Source organism: Papio anubis, chromosome 6, assembly GCF_008728515.1.
Source record: "Papio anubis isolate 15944 chromosome 6, Panubis1.0, whole genome shotgun sequence".
NCBI lineage: Eukaryota > Metazoa > Chordata > Mammalia > Primates > Cercopithecidae > Papio > Papio anubis.
In genome coordinates, this window is record NC_044981.1 from 84,788,819 (window position 1) to 84,807,678 (window position 18,860).

Here is an 18,860-nt window from a genome sequence, read left to right on the forward strand (position 1 = left end):
TGAATTTCAACCTGTGGAAACCAGTTCTTTATATTATGCAACTCCAGGAGCAAATTCTCTCTTGCTTCCCGCCAATCCTGTCAACTCTCATTGGAGCGCTGATGCCATGTCTGATTGGTCAATGAGCAATCACATAGCCCCCGCCTCAGAAATAGTCCAGGATGCTGTGGCCGCAGTGAAAGCCATGAAAGAAGATAAAAATAAGAAAAACCACAGAGGGAAGGTTAGGAAGGACCCTAGAAGATCAGAAAGAGAAAAAGAGGTCAGCAACTTGCTTTACACACCTAACCTGTCTTGAGCTTCCTTGCAGTATGTCTGCATATGCCACATGGGGGTGATTCCTCCTGAAGAGGGGCACACTGCACCCTTGCATGATGAGAATTTCCTCCATAAGCATGGCCTTTGGAATATGCCAACACTACACTCACTCTTTTTCACCATGTAGGAAAGAAAAATAACACTATTTCAAAACAAGGATTTAGACCTTATAGGCACCAAAGCTCTTAAAATCCCAAAGTGAGAAACACTGTCTCAGAAAAACTGAGAGCTGGCAGTTCACATACTTTGCAAATAGGTCAACGTGTTCCAAATCAACGTGCCAAACTGCAAGGTTGCAGGCCCTTCAGGTTTCTAGCTACAGCGTCTTTCCTTCTGCTTCTTGTAGTTAATCATTCAACAAATGCTTTTGGGGCAGCTCTAGTGGCTATGCTTTACTTTATGAAAGAGGCAGTCCCAACCCCACAGATGCATCTGACCTTTTCTGGGGCTTGTCTTAAGGTTAATGACTTCACAGGATGGAAGCAGCTTGGGGTGAGTGCAAAGAGCCTCGACAATTTGATTTCTGGTCCAAGCATGCTATCCTAGGCTTATCAATAAAATGAGAGAATTAGACATCAATAAAATGAGAGAATTAGACTTGGCACACAGGAGGGAGTCAATAAATATTCAGGCCAGGCCTGGTGGCTCACACCTGTAATCCCAGTGCTTTGGGTGGCTATGGAGGAAGGATCGCTTGAACCCAGGAGTTGGAGACCAGCCTGGGCAACATGGCAAAACTCTATCTCTACCAAAAATAAAAAAATTAGCTGGGCATGGTGGCAAATGCCTGTGGTCCCAGCTGCTCAGGAGGCTGAAGTGGGAAGATTGATTGAGCCTGGGAGGTGGAGGTTGCAGTAAGCTGAGATCATGCCACTGCACTCTAGCATAGGTGACAGAGTGAGACCCTGTCTCAAAATGAATGAATGTTCACCGAATAGATAATTCAGTAAACACTGTTGAGAGTGCTCTACCTTTTCCCAGCATTTCAGAATTTCATGATTGACTTAGGTGTCATATACAAGTAAGAATTATGTCAAAGTAGCCACTTGTAAGTGTTGAGGCCACATCTTGTTCTTCTCTGTGCCATTTCAAGGAGGAAATGTTTCAGTGGTAAATTTTAATGTTATAGGAGGAAAGAGTCCATTTGTAGGTAACTGACCCTGTTTCCACTGAGGGCCTCAAGGTGCTAAATTGTTTGTGTTGTATTCTAAGGAAGACTAGATCCCAGACGATAACCTGAGGCAACCATTGTTTACATGTTTCATGTCCCTCACCTCAGAGCCTTTAATTCTCATCTTGGTGACTTGAGAAGGCCGGGTTTTTCAAAGCCTGAGAAAGCTATTGCTCAGTCCTCCAGAACCATTCCAGCTAGTGTCAGCACAGTAGCAGTCCGGCCAAGGACAGCCACTTTGGGTAGGAAGAGTCCGAGCCTGGCCTGACAGCGGTGTTTATCTGACCTGGGCTCTCAGTGAGGTCTCTGTCTGAGAGGACAGCGGGATGGGGAGCTATGGCCTGGAGACAGGCAAGACAGCCAAAAGGTCCCCCAGAGGAAGGGGTGTGCAGGACCTGTGCCAGCAGCTTAGTACAATTTGTGTTCTCTCCGCAACCTCACACAAGTCATTAGATCTCCTTGAGTCTTGCTAGTCTGGAAATTTCCTCCTAAGGTCTGAACTGAAAGTTAGATTGAGTTGCTTACATTGAGCTAGAGTTTCACAAAGGAAAATTTTCTCAAAGGCAGCAAATAGAGTAGATTGATGATGAAAGCAAGTAATAAATACTTCGGTGCCATTCTGGCTCCAAAGATGCCTCAACTCATAATTTAGAGGGCAGCTTGTGAAACATGATAAAAACATTTGACCTAAACCAAGGCTTAGGTTAGACTGTGCCCTATCATCCCGTGAAGGCCCTTCGTGAAGTAATTTGTACAGCAAGAGTGGCTAACATGACTCATATGCTCAGGGCTTATTGCTCACACTTTATAAAAAATACAGAGTGGTAAGTTTTGTCCTGGAAAAAGGTTGTTTGTATTGGTCCAAAGAGCACTAGAGTGTAGGTAGTTTGTGGTTATATTTAAAAGCCTGTAAGAAGTGGAAATCTAACCAAGTCAGTACTACCCTGAAAGCGTGAGCTGCAATCGCATGGTTCTTGCTAAGAAGCGCACCGTCTTTTTCAGCAGGTCAGTGATCATCAATCGCACCAGAGGCCTATTTTGGAAAACTCCATCACCATTCTGATAGGGAAATGGGAAGTCTTGGAAATCTTTTAAAAAGTTGAGACTTGGGGCCAGGCACAGTACAGTGGTTCACGCCTATAATCCCAACACTGGGAGGCCGAGGTGGGCAGATCACTTGAGGCCAGGAGTTCAAGTCCAGCCTGGCCAACATGGTGAAACCTCATCTCTACGAAAAATACAAAAAAAATTAGGCATGTGGCAAGTGTCTGTAATCCCAGCTACTCTGGAGGCTGAGGCAGAAGAATTGCTTGAACCTGGGAGGCAGAGATTGCAGTGAGCCAAGATGGCGCCACTGCACTCCAGCCTGGGCGACAGGGTAAGACTGTCTCAAAACAAAAACAACAAGTTGAGACTTGGGCAGTATCTCGTATGATTACTAGTTTCCTTGTCTAGAACTATTTGTAATAGGTCTCAGGTAGATAGCACAAATGGCACAGCCTACCTCCTGCAGCCACTGACCCAGCGGCCACGTTCTTCTTTTAACCACAGCAAGGGTTCTCTTTGAATAAAGGGCCTGGGAAGGTGGATGAGAAGAAGACCAGCCTGAGCCTAACTGATAACGGGAATAATAGTTTGGGATGCTGAAGGGTGAGGGTCGGTGGTGGCAGTGCTGAGGACTGTGACCTGTCCTCAGTGTCCTGACCCCCTCACTGCAGAAATTCCTTACCTTCCGCAAATGAACAGTGGGAAGAGTGTGTGACAGGGACAGTCCTGTTACTGGGGTATTGTTTCTGCTCAGACTTCTAATAAGTGGTGGTTTTTCCTGATGCTAAAAGTTATCTGTGTTAAATATAAAAAGCTGGAAAATATTGAAAAGTATAAAAAGAAAAGTTAAAAGAAAAATCCTCTCATGGATTTTTAAAGGGAGACTTTTTTAATTTTAAGAAAGCAATTTTGAGTTTTAACTAGGATTTTTTTATTGCAATAAAATATACATAGCATTAAATTTACCATCTGAACATATTTACGTATACGGTTCAGTGGCATTAATTACACTCACATTGTTGTGCAGCCATCACCACCGTCTATCTTTAGAACTTTGTTACAGATTACATGTTTTTAGTGTGCATTGTCGTTTGTTATAGATCCGGGGAGTTTAATAAGTAAAATCAGTATTTCGTTAAGGTTGTTAATAGGTAGCAGTGCATCCTTCTTTTTAAAAATCTGTTTTATCTTATGATGACCTCTGTCCTCTCTTGGGCCAAGCACCAGGGACGCCCCAGAATGTTTCCTTTGCCCCTCTGGTGCTCTGCCAGGAAACTTCACAAAACTCTGACCAACCAAATCATAGTATCCAAGAAGGGAACGGAGGGACCCTGGGGATCATCCAGGGTGACACACCTGAGGTCCAGCAGGGTGACAGGCTTCTAGCAAGCTGTGCACAGCCCAGGCCTACTGACCCCTTGTGTCGTGCTCATTGCTTTCCACCAGAGCATTTCCTCACTGCCCACCCATCCTCCCTTTCAAGGCTGGACCACAGGCTCAGCTTGGTTTACCTCAACTTAGCTTCCTGAGGACCTGTCAGAGATAAAGGGTGCTCTTAGAGACTTCAGAACTCTCCTGTTACAGTCTTGACCTACTTACCTCTGAGAGTGTTTCATCCTTCACTCAACTGCAATTAGGAAGAGTCAAGTTCCCTTTGGTGCCTAAAGGAGAACAACGGCCGGTAATCCCAGGAATCTGATCACAGAGAAAAGGGCTCAGAGTGCAGCATAAATCAGTGAGGATGTTGTCATGAAATCTCTGAAGAGGCTCCTTAGAAACATGCAGTGATAGCTGCAGGCCCTGGAGTCCTCAGATGAAATAGGGCAAACCCCTGCATTGCTCTTGACTAGTACAAGTCAATGAACAAATGACTCGCCTGTCATCAAATCATGAGTGCTGCTAACTGGCAGTGGTCCCCCTGCAAACTGGGAACTCGGCAAGCATTGCTGCTTTAATTACATAGCACACACCTGCCCTCACACCCACTCTTCACACCTGTGATAGTCACGTCCCCTGGATGGCAGGAGAGAGCCTGACCCTCATTCTGAGGTTGGCTTTGCGGCCGAGGGCTATTCTTGCTGTTGGCTTAAGGTCTCCCTCTTAGTTTATGAACCAGACTGCTCTGCCAGTATGCGTTGTCTACTAACAAGACCACAAAGCCCGCCTTGCCTGTGGTAACCAAGCCCTTCTGCGAATAACCACTCTGCTCTGTGTGGGGATGGGAGGGGCCCTTGTGTCCAAGTGTCAAGTGAGTAGTGCAAGCAGGGGGTGCAGGGGAGTTGACTGCTGTTCCTGCCTTTGTGTCATTTTGCAGGGGGACCAGACCGCCTTGCACCGGGCCACAGTGGTCGGGAACACAGAGATCATCGCGGCACTCATCCACGAGGGGTGTGCCCTGGACAGACAAGACAAGGTGAGTGGGCACTGAGCTTGCTTACTCCTCAAGGCGAGGGAAGCTAGTGGCTCGAGGGAGCTGGAGGAGCCCACTCTGGAAGCTTTTGAGTCCTCAAGATATTATATTTCCTGTCTTACCACTTATGATTTAACATGATTAAATCGGCCCAAAATTCCTTTGAAACAGTATCCCAGCCAATTGTAATTTTTTTTTTTTTTTTGAGAGAGAGTCTCACTCTGTTGCCCAGACTGGAGTGCAATGGCATGATCATAGCTCACTTCACCTGGAACTTCTGGGCTCAAGCGCTCCTCCCACCTCGTCCTCCCAAAGTGCTGGCATGAGCTACTGTGCCCAGCTGCCAATTGTATTTTTTTAAAATCTTTTTCCTTGTTCTATGGCATCAGTGACAACCACATAAATCTTAAATGGTAAAGAAAAAAATCTAGAAATAAGGACCTGTGTAGGCCTGGGAGGGGGTGGGGGCAAGGGATGTACCCCCAGACTTTCTCTTTACTTTCTTAAATAAGTGAGCAAGTTAATTTCTTTAAACTGTATTGCAGGAAAAAAAGTAAGCTCAATTGGGCCAAACGCAGTGGCTCATGGCTGTAATCCCAGCACTTTAGGAGGCTAAGGTGGGAGGATTGCTTGAGGCCAGGACTTCAAGACCAGCCTAGTCAACATAACCACTGTCTCCACAAATAATTTGAAAATTAAAAATATATATATATATTAGCAAGGCGTGGTAGTGCACACCTGTAGTCCCAGCTACTCAGGAAGCTGAGATGGGAGGATTGCTGAGCCCAGGAAGTTGAAACTGCAGTGAGCCATGATCACGTTACTGCATTCCAGCCTGGACGATAGAGTGAGACCTTGTCTCTAAATAAATAAATAAATAAATAAGAGAGATAGCAAAATTGGCCAGGCGCAGTGACTCACGCCTGTAATCCCAGCACTTTGGGAGGCCAAGGCAGGCAGATCACCTGAGGTCAGGAGTTTGAGAACAGCCTGGCTAACATGGTGAAACCCCGTTTCCACTAAAAATACAAAAAATTAGCCAGGTGTGGTGGCGCACACCTGTAAACCCAGCTAATTGGGAGGCTGAGGCAGGAGAACGAATCCAGGAGGCAGAGGTTGCAGTGAGCCAAGATCGCGCCATTGCACTCCAGCTTGGGCAACAAGAGGGAAACTCCGTCTCAAAAAAAAAAAAAAAAGCAAAATTGATTCTTTAAGGAATCCTGATGACTTCTTACATATTAACCTAATGTTTTTAAATTTTCCAACAATCTTAAAACACAAAACTTCACAATTAAGTGCAATTCAGCCTCTGCTTACCTTTTTTTTTTTTTTTTTTTTTTTTTAAAGAGGCCATGCTGGGAAGAACTCTGCTTTACTTTTTAAAAATAACTTTTCATTAAAGTATAATATACATACAGAAAAGTGGACAAATAAGTGTGCAGCTTGTTGAATTTCACTAGCAGAACACACCTGTGTGAGCACCCAGCTCACGAATCAACTCATTGCCAGCACCCAGAAACCCCATACCCTGTGCCCCCTGCCCCCTGCATCCCCCCTTTCCCCTGCGTCCCCCTTTCCTTTGGCTTCCTCCTTCTACAGTCAGTCACACTGCCAATCCAGTCAATCCACACATCGCCAATACAGTTCCCAGCAACCACCCCATCCCCTGGCCTTTGAGACCCTAGACGTTCCCTTGTGGATGTCACCTGTGTTAGGCTTTTATTTTTAGCTATTTCCAGGAGCATGGATGTGGTTGAGTTAAAGCTGAAGCCAGAGCCTGGATGTAATTGGAGAATGCACCTGCGCTGAGCCCTGCTGATTGCCCTGCACCTTTCCCTCTCCAGGCTCCTCCCTCCCTGGAATTCCTGCCTTCCCGCCCCCACCCCACTCAATTCATTGCACTTAATGATATTTGTTTAAAATAGTAAGCTAAGCAAATATGAGCTATGTCCATTAAATGATTTTTATGTAAAAGGCACACATTAGGCCAGGCGCAGTGGCTCACACCTGTAATCCCAGCACTGTGGGAAGCCAAGTGGGGTCAGGAGTTCAAGACCAGCCTAGCCAACATGGTAAAACCCTGTCTCTACTAGAAGATATAAAAATTAGCAAGGCTTAGTGGTGCATGCCTGTAATTCCAGCTACTTGGGAGGCTAAGGCAGGAGAATCACTTGAACTCCAGAGGCAGAGGTGGCAGTGAGCCGAGATCGCACCACTGCACTCCACTCTAGGTGACAGAACGAGACTGTCTCAAAAAATCAAAGCCACACATTGAGGATACTTGTTTATTTCCAAATCACTGTTTCCTCAGTCCCTGTGCATTATTTGTTTGGGGCCCTGAGGCTTTTGAATTAAGGTGGGTGAGATTAAGTTTCAGTGAAAAAAGATTGGGCAATCTATCAGGCCCCTGCATCTTATGAAGCTGAGCTCTTCCTTTGCCTGACCTTTGCAGGGTTCTCTCTGATGCCAGGAGCAGAGCAGACTCTAAGGGTGGTAGAGGTGGGAAGAAATAGATGGCATGCCATCCTGATGATGCTTTCTGTTAAACGAGAGCTATGGATGGGGCCTGGAGCCTTTCTCAACTAGGATTACTAGAGAGACTTAACCCCTAATGCTTTATAAACAATCATCCATGGTTTGTCATGGATTCATTTCTCTTCTGTGCATCTAGAATGGTTCTTATTATGTATCATTTCTGGGATAATGGAGAAACTGACCATTCAAATCATCATCTGTAGTCTGTGGCTCAGATGAAAAAGTCCAATTGAGAAAGGCCCTCTGGTGTTCCGTAAAAATCCACTGTGATGTATTGATCATAATGAGAAGAATTAGGTCTTGGGTAATGTGCCTTTCCCACCTGTGTGTCTTCCTTAGGATGGGAATACAGCCTTGCATGAAGCATCCTGGCATGGTTTCAGCCAGTCAGCCAAGCTGCTTGTTAAAGCAGGAGCCAACGTGCTTGCCAAGAACAAGGTGAGGCCTGGCAGGTGCTAGAATGCCTTATTCACAGGTGAGGATAGCTGTGGGTTTCTCCCCCTGTGAGAGCCTTCTTCCAGTGAGAAGAGTGAGAGCCCAAAGGGGCATGAGGAACCTGAAGGTCCATTCCACCCAGAAGTTTCATTTACAGAAAAGGCTAGAAGCTGATTGATATTCCAGGTCAGGAGCAAGCCCACCAACAGCACCAAAACCCTGCTCATGTGAGAGTCCCCTGACGGCTGCTGGGAATCTACATGCGATTACTGTCCCATATTTTTTTTGTATTCAAAAAATACAGCAGTGGTGTTGGCATTAAAAAATATCAGCAAAAGAACTTTAAAATGCTAATACTCAAAATTAGTAAAGTGGGCTCCCCTAGATGCTGCTTGGAAAGTGTGATATGAGCAGCCATCTTTGGGAGACAATTTGCCAAAACAAATCAGGAGCCTTAAAAATGGTCCTTTTTTGGCCGAGCATGGTGGTTCATGCCTGTAATCACAGCACTTTGAGTGGATCACCTGAGATCAAGAGTTTGAGACCAGCCTGGCCAACATAGTGAAACCCCATCTCTAATAAAAATACAACACTTATCCGGGAATGGTGGCTCATGTCTGTAGTCCCAGCCACTTGGGAGGCTGAGGCAGGAGAATCGCTTGAACCCAGGAGGTGGAGGTTACAGTGAGCCGAGATCGCACCACTGCACTACAGCCTGGGCACAGAGTGAGAGACTGTCGCAGGGAGGGTAGGGGCGGGGGGAGGTCCTTTTTTGGCCAGGTGCAGTGGCTTATACCTGTAATACCAAACTTTTAGGAGGCTGAGGCAGGCAGATCACTTGAGATCAGGCATTCAAGATCAGCCTGGCCAACGTGGTAAAACCCCGTTTCTATTAATAATACAAAAAATTAGCTGGGTGTGGTGGTACATGCCTGTCATCCCAGCTACTTGGGAGGCTGAGACACAAGAATCACTTGAACCTGGTAGGTGGAGGTTGCAGTGAGCTGAGATCGTGCCACTGTACTCCAGTTTGGGTGACAGAGTGAGACTCTGTCTCAAAAAAAAAAAAAGATCCTTTTTACTCGATACTTACCCTTCTTGGACTCCATCCTAAAAAGGTAATAAAACCTGCTATTGAAATGAAATATGGAAAATAAAAAGCAATAAAATCAGTAAAATTTTACCGACAAAGATGTTCATGATAGCAGTAGTTATATTTTTTAAATATGGGGAGGGAGACTTAGAATTGTAGTTCATTCATACAGTGGAATATAATTAATATTAAAATCATAGTTTTGAAGATAATGCTTTCCATTGTTAAAGAACATGACAAAGAGTTATAAGATCATATATAGTACATGTCCCAGTGCTTAATATAAATTTGTGGATTTAAAAATTTAAGCACAGAAGGATATCATCAGAATATTAACAGTGGTTGTCTCTGGGAATTGAGGCTAAGATTGATTTTAATTTTTGTTCCTTTCCCAAATTTTCCAAAATGAACCTATTATTTCTCTTACAATTGGGAGAAGAGACTTTTTCTTTCTTTTTTTTTGTTTTTGAGACAAAAATCTCACTCTGTCACCCAGGTTGGAGTGCAATGGCGCAGTCTCGGCTTATTGCAACCTCCGCTTCCTGAGCCTGAGTTCAAGTGATTCTCCTGCCTCAGCCTCTTGAGTAGCTGGGATTATAGGCATGTGTCACCACGCCCAGCTAATTTTTGTATTTTTAGTAGAGACAGGTTTTCACCACGTTGGCCAGGCTGGTCTCGAACTCCTGACCTCATGATCAGCTTGCCTCGGCCTCCCAAAGTGCTGGGATTACAGGCATGAGCCACCGTGCCCGTACCAAGAGATATATTTTATTTCAAAAATAAGCATTGTCAGTACTCTGGAGATATTTGCAGTTGAGGTAAGAAGGGTCATAAAAGGCGCTCTAGGGGAGAGGAGCCAGGTGGAGCTCCAGAGGTGGGCTGGGAGAGGCTTATAGACAGTTTCGGGCAGGAGCTTTATGGGAAGGTCGCTGAGCAGAGGAAGAGCTCTGGATGGCCAGGTTGGGTCTGTAGCAGGGGTTTAAAGGGGCCTGAGAATTTCCCAGAATACACTGCCACATCACAGGGTGGCCCCTTCAGCCAATAGTGGTGGGATAATGAATCAGGTGAGCTAGAATGGGGTTCTGGGTGGCAGTAGCCTGGGGACCATGGGCAGCAGTAAGTACCCTCCCTAATACACACACATACACACTATATATATGTGTGTGTGTGTGTATGTGTATATATATGTACACACATTATACACACACACAATTTCATGGTCAAGTCAAATCTGAAACCATAGTATCTCTAGTTTATGACACACACACATCTACATACAAGATCTTCAACAGCAATGCCAGGCAAATCAACCTATAGAAATATACCCCGTCAATGAAGTGACTTCTCCAGACCTTGCATGCTGCAGGAAATAGAAATGATAGCCTGAAACTCCTTTGTGAATATAATCTCTGTGGGAGCAAGAGAACCCACCTCAGTGGCTTTGCCCCCCGGTGAAATCTCCTGGCTCTCACTACCTTTCCGTTGGTTTATCAGAGAGCATAGTTAAGCAAGCCATGCCTTCCTCATTTTCATCCATCTCCCCTCTCCAGTCCCTCATCACATCTTAGGACATCTTCAAGTCTCACGCCTGTTCCTCTTTCCATGCTCATTCTTAAGCATTCCCTGGATCATTTCAGAAGCCTCAAGCAGATTGGCAGGTTCAAGTCTAGTCCCTCCTTTCATCCTGGTCTTCCTCTGCTCAGCGACCTTCCCATAAAGCTCCTGCCCGAAACTGTCTATAAGCCTCTCCCAGCCCACCTCTGGAGCTCCTCCTGGCTCCTTTCCCCTAGAGCGCCTCCTGTGCCCTCAGAGTGGGACTCCTTGGCCTGCTTCTCATTCCTGCCTGTAGACCTCCAACCTGGCCCCAGGCCCCCTCCCTCCCCGAAGACCCGCCGGGCTGCTTCTGCAGCTCTCCCTTGGCACCGCATGCAGCTTTTTGCTGTTGTTTCCTGGTTCATGTTTTTCATGGTTCCTTCATGGATCAAGAGCTTGAGGGAGAGCAGCAAGCTACGTACAGTAATATCGCCGGTAGTGCCTCGCTTACTGCTCAGGAGGTGGGTGGCTGCCCATTTCTTCAAAATGCACGTGGTCTGGAACAGGAGTTGATAGTGTGTAATCACCTTTTTTCTTTTCTTTTTTCTTTTTTTCTTTTCTTTTTTTTTTTTTTTTTTGAGACAAGAGTTTCACTTTTGTCACCCAGGCTGGAGGCTGGAGTGTAATGGCTCTATCTCGGCTCACTGCAACCTCCACCTCCCGGGTTCAAGCGATTCTCCTGCCTCAACCTCCCAAGTAGCTGGGATTACAGGCACCTGCCGTCATGCTCAGCTAATTTTTGTATTTTTAGTAGAGACAAGTTTTCACCATGTTGGCCAGACTGGTTTTGAAATCCTGACCTCAGGTGATCCACTCACCTCAGCCTCCCAAAGTGATAGGATTACAGGAGTGAGCCACCGATCCCAGCCTGTAATCATGTTTTTTGGTTTTTTTTGTTTTTTTTTTTTTGAGACAGTCTCGCTCTGTTGCCAAGCTGGAGTGCGATCTCAGCTCACTGCAGCCTCTGCCTCCCGGGTTCAAGCTATTCCCCTGCCTCAGCCTCCCGAGTAGCTGAGACTGCAGGCACGCACCACCATGCCCAGCTAATTTTTGTATTTTTAATAGAGACGAGGTTTCACCATCTTGGCCAGGATGGTCTTGATCTCTTGAACTCGTGATCCACACACCTCGGCCTTCCAAGGTAATGGATTACAGGCGTGAACCACTGCACCTGACCCGCAAATTCTTTCTGTGTAGATAAAATGGCTTCAGAAGGACAGGTCAGGAAACTCATGTGTCCCAGAGGGAGGGACATTTTGTACCAGCCGTAGCTTGTAGAAAGATCCTTCTTATTCAACAAATATAGCAACTCCTGTCTGGGAAATCAGTACCCACTACTCAGGGTGGGGAAAAACACCTACTACATAGGTATCTACCCTAGGTCACATTTTCTAATGTCAGGTTTTGACATATAGGTATGAAGTCATGCTGTTCTATGAGTTTTGACAAATGTACACAGTTGTATCACGACCACCATAACATATAGAATGCTTCCATTGCCCCAGAAAGTTCCTTTGCGCCCTCTGGTGGCAGGCCCCCAGTCACCCTCTCCCAGCCCCGGGCAACCACGGATCTGTTTTGCTTTTTCACAAAGGTCATATAAATGGAATCATACAGTATGCGGCCTTCTGTGTTTGGCTTCTTAAACTCAGCGTAATGTTTTTGAGATTCCTCCGTGTCACTACATGGAGGAATGGTTCACGCCTCTTTATTGCTGAGGAGTATTCCATTGTGTGGATCTACCACAATTTGTTTATCCAAACCTATGGTTTTTAATTTTCTTGATGCAAATATTTTTCCACATCATTAATATTTCCTTATTGGCAATGTAAGCTTTGGTATGATCTATTTCTAGAGGCCTCAGATTTCTTTCATTTTACTCATTTATTCAGCACGTATTTAATGGTTGCCATGAAGCCCATAACTTGCAGACAACTTGAGAGTAGGGTTTTTAAAACCTCGGCAGACCCCTTGTTGCTGAGAACTCAGCTAGCAGTGGTTCTCCACCTGGCTGCATGTTAGACCCTCCTGGGGAACTGTAAACAAACAAAAAAGAAAAAAAAACTCAAAACCCTGAAGACCAGTCCTGGGCTGACAGACTGTCCCAGTTTGCCCTGGGCTAAAGGGTTTCCCAGAATGTGGGACTTTAAGTACTAAAATGGGGATGCTGGACACCCACCCCCAAGGCCACGTATATCAGAGTCTCTAGAATGGTTGTGTCTGTGCACAGGGCTGGTTTGAAAGCTTCCCCAGGTGATTCTATTGTGCAGTCAAGGTTGAGAACCAGGGAGCCTGCTAGAACCTCAGGCCTATAATCCTCCCTGTGCCTGGAGGTAAAAGTCAGACAAAAGGTCCACCCAGGCTGGTTGGAGCTAAGGTAAAGAGAAGGGGGATAAGTAAACTGGCCGTATCCAGTATTCCTCTATTTTTTTTTTTTTTAACTCATTTCTCTTTTTAAAAGATCGGGAATCTAATATCCTGGAGTATCGGCGGCCAGTACTGTGAGATGCAGAGGGGAGTGAACTGGGTGAGGGAGAAGCAATGAGCAGGCAGTGTAATGCTCTGAGCCCATGTGCCTGCAAGCCTGACCCAGCACTTAAGCTCAGCGGAACCAACACAGAGCTTCTGTGTTTAACCTCCTGAGTGCTTGCAAGCTCTTGGATGACACAATGTCACCTGTCACACAGCCTTGTTTTCTTATTACTTTTCCAGGGATTATCAGCAGCCTCAGGTGCCTTACTCCCATAGGCTCAAAAGTTCTGTTCATGTCCTGCAATTTTTTCCTGCAGTATTGCTATGGACCTTATTCTGACCCTTGGTTGTCATTGTGATGTGGTGTGTTGAGGCTCTCAAAAACAAGAGGGACCCAAAAAGCAAGAGGGTCTCAATCTGTGTCCTAAGTGATAGATGCAACTGTACTGCCTGAAAGGCGGGGCCTGCTGTCCGTAGTTAAAATTTTGATGTTTCAAGAAAAAGACAAGAATGGGTGACTTGAAAAAGGCTTACAAGTTAAATCTCAGTTGTGTTAGCCTGCCCTTCCAGGAAGTGGCTAGTTTTACCTTTCTTAGCCCACCATTGGCAGGGAGTATAACCACAGCTATTTCTCGTGTGGGGCAGGAAGTCATCTGACAGGAATTGAGTGCTGTGCATGTTTCCAGCATTGCATGTTAAGAAAACGCCTTCCTAGACACTCTGAGTCAGTCCCCATAGTTTTAGGATGTGGGTCATGCTCCATTTCCCAGGAGGGATTTGAGCATTTGAAGAGACCGGCTTTTAACTAGTAAGTGGCAGAGCCAGGACTTGGAACCAAGGTTTTATGACAAATAGGACTCTTCTGCCCGTTTGGACTCCATATTAAATGTTCTTACCTCTGAAGCATCCCCACCGAAACCATCGGGCAAGAGGCAGAGAATGTGAGTGTTGTCTTTTCCCCCAAATAAGTACTGCCCCTCTGCAAAGCATGGAAGTGTGTTGCTAATATGTCCTCCCTCTCTCTGCCTCTCTCCAAGGCGGGGAACACGGCTCTGCACCTGGCCTGCCAGAACAGCCACTCCCAGAGCACGCGCGTCCTCCTGCTGGCCGGGTCCCGCGCTGACCTCAAAAATAATGTGGGTGAACAAAACCAGATTCTCTTTCTTGTGTCACTTCAGAAAATAACTTCATGAGCATACTTGAACCTTAACATCTAGAAATTAAAATGTAAAAAGTATTTGGGGACTATCTCTAAAGTGTTCTTTTTTTGGCAATTTTCTAAGGGGTCATTCAGGCACATGAGAGGAGGAATCAAAAGACTTGGAAATACTGCTTTTCTCCCATCCTTTTCCCTTCATGCCTCATCTTTGGTTTATCATTTCTTACAGCACGTGTCTGGCCAATTACAGACTAAGAAACCAGTTAATGTTTTAAGAACGTCTCTACCCACATAGAGTGTTGTACTATTATCAGCAAAGATGAGCTGGTGCCATTTACAGGGGAGGTCCTCTGATGCCCCATGCCCAGAATCTACAGTGAGCAGGTCCTATTGATTACCAAGGCGTCCTTGGGATGAGCTGACTGGAAGGGTCACATGGGTATCGCTTCTTCACAAAGAAGCTGTATTTCCTTTATAAATCCCCTGCCTTAGCCACGTTGGCTAAATAAATAAATAAATAAATAAATAAATAAATCTGAGGCTTCTTTCTAAAGTGTCCTCAGCTGAGGGTCTCCCTGTTTGGGGTAGACTCGTGTAATGCTCTGAACCTCAGCTTTGAGCTTGGTTCCGTCTTAATGCAGGGGAGAAAAGTATGCCGAGTGGCCAGCGTTCTCCAGACAGCTAGAATGGAAACGGCAAGAGAACACTGCAGGCAGCTTTGTGTCTCTAGTTCTTTGTCTTTCTGGAAACAGGGTTCTGCCTGTTGTGCTTACTGAGCATCCTGCCCCTGAGTTTTTCTTCATACCCTTTTTTTGCTCCCAGTGATTGCTTCCTTATCAACTCCCCTACTACATAGCTCCATATAGGATATTGGGGTCCAACTGAAGTGGGATACTCCTTGAACTTCAGGGGGCACATGTGATCTTAAGATTTGACAAACCCCTGCTGCCCTGTCCTTTCATCTGTGAGGGATCTGTGCTGGGAGGGGCTATTTGTCTTAAGTCAGTCTGCTACCGACCTTTTGGGTTGTAGGGAGTAGGGTCCCTGGATTCTCCTCAAGCACTGGGTAAGCAAAGCCTCCCTTAGCTCTTGCGAAGGTCTCATGGGGAGCAGATGTCTAGTTTCATAAACATGAAAGCAGTGATTCCGTGACCACGTGGTGGTTCTGCACAGGCAGAACAGGGGCGGGGCTGCCCATAGCAGCAAAGGACGGCGAGCCTTGGGATGGAGTGTCTGTTAGAAGAGCTGCTTATGATCCCCTAAAGAGCATATGACAGTCTGCCAGCTTTTAAATAGCGTTTTCTTTCTACTTGTCTCTATTTTGTTTTGTAACTGCTCAGATTGTGCTTAGAGTTTGATTTTTGTCCGCAGGCAGGAGACACCTGTTTGCACGTTGCTGCGCGCTATAATCACTTGTCCATCATTAGGCTCCTCCTCAGTGCTTTCTGTTCTGTCCATGAAAAGAACCAGGTCAGTGCATGTATCCTCTTCATGGCTGCCAGCACCCTTCCCACAAGGCTACCGGACAGGTGTGTTAGTGCAAACGGGAGCAGAGGCTGCTGGGAAGTGCTGCCATGTCACCTGTCTGGGACTCAGCCAGCAATGGGCTTTGCATGGGTGTCCCACTGAGTTCTAGTGGCCCTGGCTTATCTGGCCTCCTAGAGAAAGTGTGCCCTTATAATTCCTGTGCATATCACCACATTTGCATATTGAACATTTTCTGGAGATCCTGGGGCAGGCTTTGTTTTATAATATAATTTTAAAAAGAAAACCCACAAGAAAGAATGTGATTTAGTAAGGAAGCAAGGGAGGCCAGGTGCAGTGGCTCACATCCCAGTACTTTGGGAAGCCAAGGCAGGAGGATCACTTGAGGCTAGGAGTTCAAGACCAGCCTGGGCAACATAGCAAGACCCTGTCTCTACAAAAAAAATTTTTAAAAATGTGGCCAGCCATGGTAGCTCATGCCTGTAATCCCAGCACTTTGAGAGGCCAAGATGGGCAGATCACTTCGAGCTCAGGAGTTTAAGACTGGCCTGGCCAACATGGTGAAACCCTGTCTCTACCAAAAATACAAAAATTAGCCGGGCGTGGTGGTGTGCACCTGTAATCCCAGCTACTCAGGAAACTGAGGCAGGAGAATTACCTGAACCCAGGAAGCAGAGGTTGCAGTGAGCCAAGATCATGCCATTGTACTACAACCTGGGCAACAGAGCAAGACTCTGTCTCAAAACAAATAAATAATAAGTTAATTAATTTAAAAAATAAAAATTAGGCAGAGTGGCACGTGCCTGTAGTCCCAGCTACTCAGGAGGCTGAGGCGGGAGGATCGTTTGAGCCCAGGAGTTTGAAGCTGTGGTAAGCCATGATCTTGTCACTGCACACCAGTCTGGGCAACAGAAAGACCCCGTCTCTTTAAAGGAAAAAAAAAAAAAAAAAAAACCACCAAGCAAGCATAGGAATTAGAAGTCTTAGGACTCCCTGAGTTCTGTTCCTTGCACTGCCACTTACTTACACTTGAGCTGATAGTCTTTCATTTCCATAAAATTGGGCACATAATCTGTAGAGAGTGCCATGTTTTGAAATAAAGCTGTGAATATTATCGTCTTCCTTGGAAATGTGCACAATTTCCAGCAGTCATTGGATTTGAAAAATAGATTGTCTTGGTATTTATTGATACCTGTGGGTACGTTGTTTGGCTTTTCTTTGTTGGAGTGCATAAACCTGAACTAAAAAAAAAATTAGATTGTGGTATAGATTAAATATACCATGTAACAGTGGTTTCTGACCCCGGCTGCATATGAGACTCAACAGGGGAATTAAAAATACTATTCCTGGATCCCACCCCATTTGAAAGAGCCAGAACCTTTGGGGATGAAGTCCAGGCAATGGTATTTTTAAAAAGCTCTCTGTCTCAGTGTACAGCCAGGATTGAGAACCACTGACCTAATCAAGTAGCTAAGTCTGTCATTCCACAGCCTCCCTAGTGGGGTGCTAGGTCATCAGATGACCCTGCATAGCCCCAACCAACCAGTGCCTTTCAACCTTGGCAGCATGTCACAGCACCTGAGAGCTTTAAAAAGTCCCCCTGCCCAGCCCACATGGCAGACCAATGAATTCAGAATATCTGGGAGTGGGACCCAGACATCAGCATTTTTTAACGCTCTGAAGCTTATTCCAATATCCAGCCAAGGGTAAAGCACTGTGCAGAGCTTCCCTTCAATACGCACAGCTAAGTGACTCAGAAATGAAATAAAAATTTTCCTACCCCTCACAAAGATGGCTGAATTTTCATGCTACCCAGGAAAAAAGTATCAGGCGCTTTGCCTGATCACCTGATAGGAGAAAGAATGAATTGTTTCACTTTTCCTATATTTGTCTGGTTTATTTATATCATTGTGTTTGGAAATGACAGCATTTGCATTTGGAATTGGCCCACTAAGCTACAGTTGTCTTTATCCTCCTTTCATAGTTGATTTTGTGAAAGCATATTTCTTGTATAAAGATAATGTGAACATTTATTTATAGGCTGTCTATAAGATGAAGAAAACAGTTGGTCTTGAGTGAACACTGGTTCTTGGTGTTTCCACCCGCACAAAGCTATATCCTAGCCTGCAGATGGATTGAGTCCCAGTGACCCCTTCAGATCTTCCCGCTGTAGCTGCAGGCCGACCTGTCACCTCTCCAGTGCTTGCAGAAGTAGCTGTCTTCACAGCTTCTCCTGCTCAATCCGGCACTCGGACACCAAGCAGTTTTCTGACCTCTGACCTCCCTGGGTAAAGGAACAGGGTCAAAAGTGGAATGACTAGCCTGCCTGCCCCAGGCCTGTCCTCCTGTCTTTGTGAGGCTTCGGGTCCCATCATTCTTAACAACCCCAGGCCAGCATTCCTTTGCCCCTGCATTTAATCCTGCTGTGTGATTTCAGGTGTCCCCACTCAGAAATAAAGGTGATATTGGTGCCGAGGTCACTTAGTTCCAAGATCTCTTTGAGTAGAGCCTCATAACGCTTTAACAAAGGGCCCCATTTCAGTCTCAGGCAAATCTCAGTTTGACTTTGAAGAGCCACACCTAGGCCAGGTAATGAAAAGCTGGGGGCTGTAGGCCATGAGCAGATGAGGTTTAGCAGGCCTTCTAATCAATTCCAGGCTGGAGACACAGCACTTCACATTGCTGCTGCCCTAAATCACAAGAAGGTGGCCAAAATCTTACTGGAAGCCGGAGCAGATACGACCACTGTTAACAATGTAAGTTGAGTTGCAACACTGCTATCTAAAGTGGTTCCCACCCCTTTCCAGATTGGGATGTGTACTAAACCCCTGCAGACCCCCAGCCCAGCACACTCTGGAAGAGGGGGGATCTCTCCTGGAACCACAGCCCCTGGGGCCATTGGGGTGGACTTCAAGGGGACCCGGGCTCTGAACAGTCCCAGGAATTGACAAGCCTTGGGGCCTGCTTTTAGCTGCCTAACTGCAGTGAGCACCACCTGGCATGAAAAAGAACTCAGGGATGTTCAGGTAAACTGACAAGTGGATGTTACAAAGTGAATTCCAGGCTGTAAATGCATGTGATGCTCAGAAAAATGGCCACATGACCCTCAGGTTAATCAGCTTCAAAATTCTAAAGCAACTCC

The 18,860-nt window shown here is 45.9% G+C and overlaps 1 protein-coding gene across 15 annotated transcripts in view; it reads left to right on the forward strand.

The window, feature by feature from the left end:
• ANKRD6 (ankyrin repeat domain 6) overlaps positions 1 to 18,860 on the forward strand; it is a 204,172-nt gene that overhangs the window by 167,492 nt on the left and 17,820 nt on the right. For 7 of the 15 annotated variants that reach the window (XM_009205657.4, XM_017958104.3, XM_009205656.4 and 4 more), the window contains exons 5-10: positions 25 to 262; positions 4,851 to 4,949; positions 7,821 to 7,919; positions 14,112 to 14,210; positions 15,605 to 15,703; positions 18,376 to 18,474. In XM_009205657.4, coding sequence (XP_009203921.2) covers positions 25 to 262; positions 4,851 to 4,949; positions 7,821 to 7,919; positions 14,112 to 14,210; positions 15,605 to 15,703; positions 18,376 to 18,474 — 733 coding nt within the window. The remainder of the gene's footprint in view (positions 1 to 24; positions 263 to 4,850; positions 4,950 to 7,820; positions 7,920 to 14,111; positions 14,211 to 15,604; positions 15,704 to 18,375; positions 18,475 to 18,860) is intronic. The other 8 variants (XM_003897904.5, XM_003897905.5, XM_003897903.5 and 5 more) reach the window with 5 other exon arrangements.